At 40.8% G+C, this 8,404-nt stretch overlaps 1 protein-coding gene across 1 annotated transcript; it reads left to right on the forward strand.

The window, feature by feature from the left end:
• Positions 1-7,487: 7,487 nt before the first annotated feature.
• Positions 7,488-7,904, forward strand: LOC145393196 (uncharacterized). Its single transcript, XM_080267414.1, has one exon. It carries the CDS (start codon positions 7,488-7,490, stop codon positions 7,902-7,904), a length of 417 nt encoding a protein of 138 aa, XP_080123540.1.
• The last annotated feature ends 500 nt before the right edge of the window (positions 7,905-8,404 follow it).

Here is an 8,404-nt window from a genome sequence, read left to right on the forward strand (position 1 = left end):
TTTGTCTGGAGGTACCTCTGGTATTTTACCTGTGTCATCTGAACAATTTGCTTGTAGCACTATTGTCTTTGATGCATTCAGAGTTTCGTAAAATTCATCAGCTCTCATCATCATCCTGTCCCTGCATTTAATGACTTCCTGGTTTTTGTCCTTCAGTGATATCATTTATTGGTTTCGTAGTGCCATTTTACTTCGGACCTGTTTCAGACTTTTTACTTTTTTGATGGTTTCTCTCATCTAATTCATACTTCTCTTTCTTTTTTCTTCTCTATGTCTTTTGTCTGCATGCTTATTTAATTCCGCCCTTTCTATTTCATTGTTCTTTGATTTACTTTCATCTTTTTTTTTTTTTTTTTCATAAGCTCGAAGGTTACCTTTGAATACTTGTTGCCTTTCGTTGCATTACCTTTCTCTCCTAGCTCTGCTGATTCTCGTTGCACTTTTGTTAGTTTATCATTCAACGCATGAGTGCCACACTCAGCGTAACTCAGAACCTGAAATCTGTTAGTTGTTTCTAGCTGAAAGGCTGCTTTGTGTTAGGTCACTTTTATTGGGCACATCTTTTTATTTTTAATCAGCATCTTCCTTTCTTCTCTGAAAATGCATCTGGCTGTACAGCCCACCATTCTATAGTCACTTCCTGTTTTTGCTTTGTTGATAACTGTGATATTTATGATCGTGTTTTTCTTATTTGATTTGATGAAGTCGATTTCATTTTTTTGTTTCTCCATTTGGAATTCTCGATGCCCGTTTTTTTTCCTATTATTATTATTTTTTTTAATGTGGTCATTATTCTCATGATGTACATTTCGGCAAATTTTACCGCCATTTCACCTTTGCCATTCCTTTCTCACCCTCTTAATTTTCCCATACATGCTACTCGATTTTTCGATCTGCCAGTTTTTGCGTTATCTCATGAGTATTGTATATCTGGTCTTTTCTTCTTCCATAATCTTGGAGATGTCACCATAAAATGCTTGCATTTCATCATCTGAGCTTTGAGAAGTAGGTGCATATACTTGTATTACTTTCATGATGTTTCTTTTCCCTGCTCTAAAATCCATGCTGAGGTCAAAATCCAGGGTCAGATGACAAGACCAACTCAAACACTTTTGATGTTATTTTTACCAAACTTGGTGGAAACGATAAGGAGCAAACAAGAATGAAATACGGCGCTTTTGAAGTGGAAAAATGGTCGCAGATCAAAGTCACATGTCATGTGTTTGGCCCAAAGACAAATTGTTTGGTGTGGGTATTGCACTCTCTAAATGCCGTTTTTTGTTTATTTTTGTTTGTGTGGTACACGTACTGTGAATATCCAACCGTTTGTGATATGAAGAATTGTTATTTTCGTTTAGAATCCTTAATAGTTAGTCAGGGTGTTGTGATCATCGCCACTTTACCTAACGTGTCGGTCACTGAGACATATAGTCACTGTTCTCAGTAGATAATTGCAGGACGTGTAAATCGGTACATTGTTCAGATTAAACCGGGATGAACACTACGTAATTATACACATTTAAGCAACGTACGATTACAAGCACATGTGTTTTTATAATTGAAAAGGAAGGAAGAAAGGAAAGAAAGAGGAAGAGGTATGGGTTGAGAGAAATGGTGAAAATATGAAAGTAAGCTTCACACGAATAACCCGGAAATGAACACACATAGCAGAATGGAAAGTAACCAGACAAACAAACAAACGAGAAACTAGGATGAGTTATGTAGTTTTAATCACTACTTCTTTATTCTTGCACAGGGTAAAGGTTAGTTAATCCCTTCCTCAACGATCCTCTTAAACATCAATAAATGGCTCACACTGCCTCCTTGTCTTCATGGGGTCAAAATGCCGGACATCCTACATTGTACTTACTCTCTCATAAAGAAGAGATTATGGGATCGTTTTAATAACATGACTGTAGGTCTTTTGGAACGCCAGAAAATATTGTCTTAACAACACTAATATCATCACACTCTCTAACTCATCCGAAATCGATCTCACAAAATAATAGTCCACTACTACACACTTGACCAGTATGATAAGAAAATATCATTTCTCGATATACAAAGCCCATATTAGCCATCCTTCCACCCATCCGTTCAACTTCACCTCGTTTATTTCCTTCCTCTTTCTTAGATGGTTTTAGCTGACCCAAACAGCTCACGACTGTCATTACACACACACACACACACACACACACACACACACACACACACACACACACACACACACACACACAGAGTCGATGCTTTCTTTTTCCTCTCGTGTAAGGTATCTTTATCTTGTTTGTTTTTTTAGTTAGTTGTTTTCCGGGGAGGGGCACTAACCCTCCGCCAACCCTCTTAGTTGCCATTTACGACAAGCAGGGATACTGGGGGAGTATTCTTGAAGAACCCCCTTACCCCCAACTCTAACGTATGGAAGTGAAGCTTGGACGTTGTTGGAAGGACACAAGTCAAGAGTGAGAGCAGTGGAAATGAGTTATTTAAGAGGAGCCTGTGGAGTCACATGGAGAGACAAGCTGACGAATGAGGATATAAAGAAGCGTTGTGGTGTTGATGTGGATGTGATAGGAAGCGTTATGAGGAACACACTAAGGTGGTTTGGCCATGTGGAGACGATGGAGGGTGAGAGACTGACGAAGAGAGTGTATGTGAGTGAGGTGGAGGGGGGAAGAGGGAGGGGGAGGCCGAGGAGGAGATGGAGGGATGGGGTGGAGAGGTATATGAGAGAGGGGGGTGTGAGTTGGGAGCAGGGCAGTGAAATGGCGGGGGACAGGGCGACGTGGAGGCGATTTGTTTGTGGCCACCCCAAACGGGATTGAGGCGTCTGGCAATAGATAGATAGATAGATAGTAAGGTATCTTCATCCCTTGCCGTCTCTCCTAATCCCCTCCTCCTCATCTGTCATTTTATGTTCACAAGAGCCAAAGCTTCATCGTCTCCCTCCTCCACCATCCATTCTGTGTAAAGTACGAGTGCGTATCAGTCAGTATGACCAATGATCAGCGGAGTCTACGAGGCCGGCTCACTACATCATTCCAACTGCTTTACTTCTTCATATTCGCATTTGAACAGACGAATCGCTCCAGTAGGAAACTAGAATATATATATATATATTTTTTTTTTACGGATGCGTTAGTATGGGGGGGGGGGTATACGATTTTCCTGATTAAGTTAGATGTATAAGGTAAAGGAAAAGGGGAAAAAGATGTGTGTGGTAATCATAGGGGCACTTGTCTTCACAGTGTAATAGGAAAAGTATATGGTATGATACTGACAGTTTTAGGGAAGTAACGGAGGAATTAGTTGGAGAAGGACAAGGAGGTTTTAGGAAGGGAAGAGGTTGTGTAGATCAGATATTCGTTCTTAGGTCTCTAGTGGAAAAGTTTCTAGAGTAGGGAAAGAAGTTGTATGCGTCCTTTATGGATTTTGTGAATGCATATGACAGGGTGGACAGACAAGGATTATGGAAATTATAAAGAATATATGGAGCAAATGGAAAGTGTTTGAATGCCGTGAAGAGTATGTATTAGGATGCTAAGGCTGAAGTGCGTGTGGACAGTAAACTGGGTGAATTTTTGTTTGAAGGTTGGATTGAAACAGGGATTTGTCATGTCCCCATGGTTGGTCAGTCTGTATGTGGACAGGTTATAAACCAGATACAAGGTAGGGCAGTGGATGTTGGAGCAGCCCACATGATAGAGGGAAGTGTGAGGGAACTCCCTTTACTGTTGTTTGCAAATGATAGTGTTGTTAAGTGAAGACGAAGGGGAGCTGCAAGGCTTGGTTAATGAGTCTGGGAGAGTGTGTAAAAACGAAATCTAAAGATGAATGTCAGGGAAGAGTAAGTTACGGTCTTCGAGAGAAATGAAGTCACTGAATGTACACTGAGTTTGGATGAGGAAGAAATGAAAAATGTGAGTGCGTTTAGGTACTTGGGTAGTGTGATGAGTAAGGATGGGAAGTTTAGAGGGTGAAGTACTTGAAACGGTACAACAAAGAAGAAAGGTTGTTGGTTCTTTCAAAGCTGTGATAAGAAACAGGGAAGTGAGCATGGAAGTAAAAAAGGTACTGCATGACAGTATTGTGATACCAACTCTAACGTATGGATGTGAAGCTTGGACCTTGTTGAAGGGACACAAGTCAAGAGTGAGGGCAGTGGAAATGAATGATCTGGGAGGAGCATGTGAAGTCACATGGAGAGACAGACTGACAAATGAGGAAGTGAAGCAACGTTGTGGTGTGGATGTGGATATGATAAGAAGAGTTATGGGAAACACACTGAGGTTTTTTGGCCATGTGGAGAGGATGGAGAGCAAGAGACTGACCAGGAGAGTGTATATGAGTGAGGTGGAGGGGTGGAGAGGGAGAGGGAGGCCAAGGATGAGTTGGAGGGATGGAGTGGAGAGGTATATGTGAGAGGGGTGTGTGATCTGGGAGCAGGGCAGTGAAATGGCGGGAAACAGGGCTATATGGAAGTAATTTGTTTGTGGCCACCCTTTACAGGATTAAGGCGTCTTTTTTATGCGAGGAAGAAGGAACCACAGGCTGAACCCGCAAAAAGTTTCTTCCAAAAAAAACAAAAAAACAAAAAATACAACAGACAGCCAAATTTAAGATTCATTCGTTTCGAGATGCCTGGACACACTGCGTTTGAAAGAGTAGAGATCATAGGATGTAGGAAATACAGAGGAAGACAGTTCCAGAGCTCACCTGTTGCATAAATCAAGTGTAGTGCCATAATTTTAAGTATCAGTGTAAGTTAGTATAAGTTAAGTGTTGTAAGTGTAATCTTAGGTAAGGTTATAAATATAGTCTGTACAGTTCAAGATTTGACTGTTAAGTTGTATATTTAGGTTTAGTCTTAATTGATATTCATAATGTAAGCATGATTCTGTTATTGATAGTACCAAATTGAGTATTGGTGTGAAAATGATTAACGTTTATACATAATGGATCAGCGATTTTCTAACAAAGGCGTACAGCCGCGGAAATTTTAGTAGGGATTAATAATCGCGAATGGTTTTCTTCGTATTCTGATCTAGAGATTTACATGCTGAAGTTAATAATATTCCCCTTTTGAACTATGCAGTGGTGAATTGAGAGTGTCTGAAGTAAGGTTGTTGAAGGTAATCATTAGTGAAGCGCGAAATTCATGTTATTGGAGTCTTGTTTACAGCACGTAGGCATATAAACCGACGCGGGTAATAAAACTGTTTGAAGTCCTAATTGATTTGGCTTCGTTATGATTAAGTTCCTGCACGCTTATTACAAAAAAATTAAACAACCTTAAGTCATTTATCTACGTAAGTTAATTGCAAACGTGTATCTCATATTTTTTGAAGATCTAATAGAAACAAAATATTACAAAGTAATCAGTTAAAGTTGTAGCCGATTCCCGAACGCTGTCTTGATGCTTATAAAAGGCGGGGGAAGCCGCACTAAGCACTGCAAGCAGTGAGACCGTCGCTTCTCTTGATCATTATAGGTTAGTGGCCGAACTCTCACCTCTCACCTTCCCCTCTCTCCCTCGTGTGATACGTCCTCATATACGTAAGTTAAATTAGTGATATTTCACCTGAACCCACTTGTACTGATTAATGAGACCGTCGCTTCTCTTCATTACAGATCGTCCGTACAAGCCACTGCCAAATATCTCATACTAACTCACACCCACCCTCCCCTTTTTTCTTGTTCATGTATCCTAAGTAACGAATATATCGGCTGGTCCATTTTGATTACAGAACATTTGATCACTGTTCATATAATTAATTGGACTGTATATGATTCTTGAGCTATACGAGTTTAATCTTCAGAGATTATTTTGGTGGTAATCGGTATTCTTTTGAATCTTCTCGAGAGTCCAACTGTGCCCACAGGATTAATATATTCATGTGTATCAGTATTCTTTGAATCTTCCCGAGAGTCCAACTGTGACCACGGGATTAATATATCTATGTGTATCAATTTTCTTTCAATATTAATTTAGCTCGTAAAGTTTCATATTTCTAGTGATGCAGATCCTCATTATTAATTCGTTTGGGTTCATTCACAGTTTGAAGAGTAATCTGTCTCAGTCTTAATGCTTAGTAAGTCTTAGGTTATTTCGAGTTCGAGTTTTGCTAACCTTTAAACTGTGGTACAGACGAGATTGAGTGGCCCGCAAGGTGTGCTAAAGTGGTACCACGTTAAACTGGCCGGTCTGGATGTGACAAGTCATCTTTACATGGATGTCATACGTACAACTGACTTCCCATACAGCCTTGGCCATCTAAAAATATTTTTAGATGGCCCTGGTAGAGCCCAGTATAGTTTTTTATGTACAAAAAACTATAATGTTTTTATGAAAGATTCGCTTTTTGTTAGTAATTACACAGAACTTTGTGTAAAACTTGGCACCGTTGCTTGTGTGGTGTTGCCGGTGTAGGGTAGGGTTATATGCACACACACACACACACACACACACACACACACACACACACACACACACACACACACACACACATACATTCATGCACGCACGCACACACACCACCTGATTTGCTGCGTGCTTCATTCATTCTCCCGCAGTCGAAGACAATGGATGCCTCTCCAAATCGCCTACGTATTCAAGCAATCACCTGCATAGCCAGTCCAAAGAAAATGTATATAACGTAAACCAGTATTTTCAGAAAGAGAAGGAGATGGGGGGTGTTATTATCAACGTATCCAAGGCTACTTGCCAGACAACTGAAGCAACAAAAGTGAAAGAACAGTAAAAAGAATATGCCAAGAAGCAAGAGTAATGAAGAAAGTAACGAGTTGCCCAATTTTACGTCTCCCAAGAAACGGCAACGTACAACACCCATTGCAGATTTGTTTTGGCGAATTTAATGAAGGTATTCTACGAAGAACAGTGCTCAGATTCTATGAGAGAAATGAGATACCCACACTGGAGAAAATACATGAAGAAATTAAACAAGCTTTCCTACACCGGCGGCAAAGAAACATTAAGAAAGGTTCTTAAGAAAATTGGATTTCAGTATGCAAAGGTAGACGGAAGAAGATTTCTGATGGAACGCACAGATGTAGCATACGCCCTTTGCAAGTTTTTGAAAGAAATGAGGAAACATGTGACTTCTGGCAGAAACATTGTCTACTTGGACGAAACCTGGATAAATCTGAATCACACAGTTTCTAAATGTTGGGTTAACAGCACTTCAGAAAAGGCTGTGGGGGTGAAAGTGCCGACAGGGAAAGGAGGCAGCTTGATTATTCTCCATGCTGGAACAAAAGATGGATTTGTACCTGGTGCCGCTCTTGTCTTTATGGCAAAAAATGACGGTGACTACCACAATCAAATGAATGCCGAGACTTTAGAAAACTGGTTTAAACATAAACTTTTGCCAAATATTCAACCTTCTTCAGTTGTTGTGATGGACAATGCATCGTATCACTCAAGGAAAATAGATAAGCCCCCAACATCTTCAAACTATAAAGGAACAATCATGGAATGGCTCCAGAAGAAGGGAGTAAGAGTACCAGAAGGTCTTCTCAAGGCTGAGCTTATGCAGCTTGTAAGTCAACACACCTCTGATGCAGATGTCAAGTATGTGATTGACAAAATGGCCTCATACCATGGCCATACAGTTGTGCACCTTCCCCCATATCATTGCCAATACAACCCAAGTGAACTGATATGGGCTCAGGTTAAAAGGTATGTGTCAAAAAGAAACTCATTCAAGATCGCCAATTTGAAGCCACTCACCCACGAAGCAATTAACAACATCACAGAGGAGAATTGGACAAATGCTGTTACACATGCTGAGAAAATACAGGCAGATGATGCAAGAAGAGATGTGGTTGACAAGTTTGTAGATTCTTTCATCATCTCTCTCACATCTTCTGATGAGGATTCTGAGTAACTCTGTGTACCTCTGCAGATAAGAAAGAAATAGAGGAATAGGCCTACTGGGGAAACTTCTGAAAAAAAAAAAATGCGCCAAGCCTTTTACATCCTGGGTGGTGTGGAAATAGTCGAAATGTAATAATAATAATCCATACATTGCCCTACACCATACTCCCTTAACCCTTATCTGCCGGTTGACGTGTATGCACGAGAGGATTCAGGGCGCACAAGGCCACTGGTTGCCTTGCTATACCGCACTCATCTTCCCACCACTGTTTGAGTGCGGGACTGTTTTCTGTGATACCTACGGGGTAGGTAGGACCCACAGGTACCCCGTGGTTGCGCTGTTCAGTCTGTACTCAGCAATGGTAGCAAGAGGAACCATGTCATCTTCCTTGACGTCGTCCGATTCCATTGCACTGCGTGAAGGGGCAATCACCTCATTGACCCCTGCTAAAGTCATGCCCTTTATGCCAGGGAAAGGGCTTAGTGATAGTGCCATAGGACGTGCCCTAG

This window comes from Coenobita brevimanus, chromosome 3 (assembly GCF_032717465.1).
Source record: "Coenobita brevimanus isolate Jiangsu-jjx chromosome 3, ASM3271746v2, whole genome shotgun sequence".
Classification (NCBI taxonomy): Eukaryota; Metazoa; Arthropoda; class Malacostraca; order Decapoda; family Coenobitidae; genus Coenobita; species Coenobita brevimanus.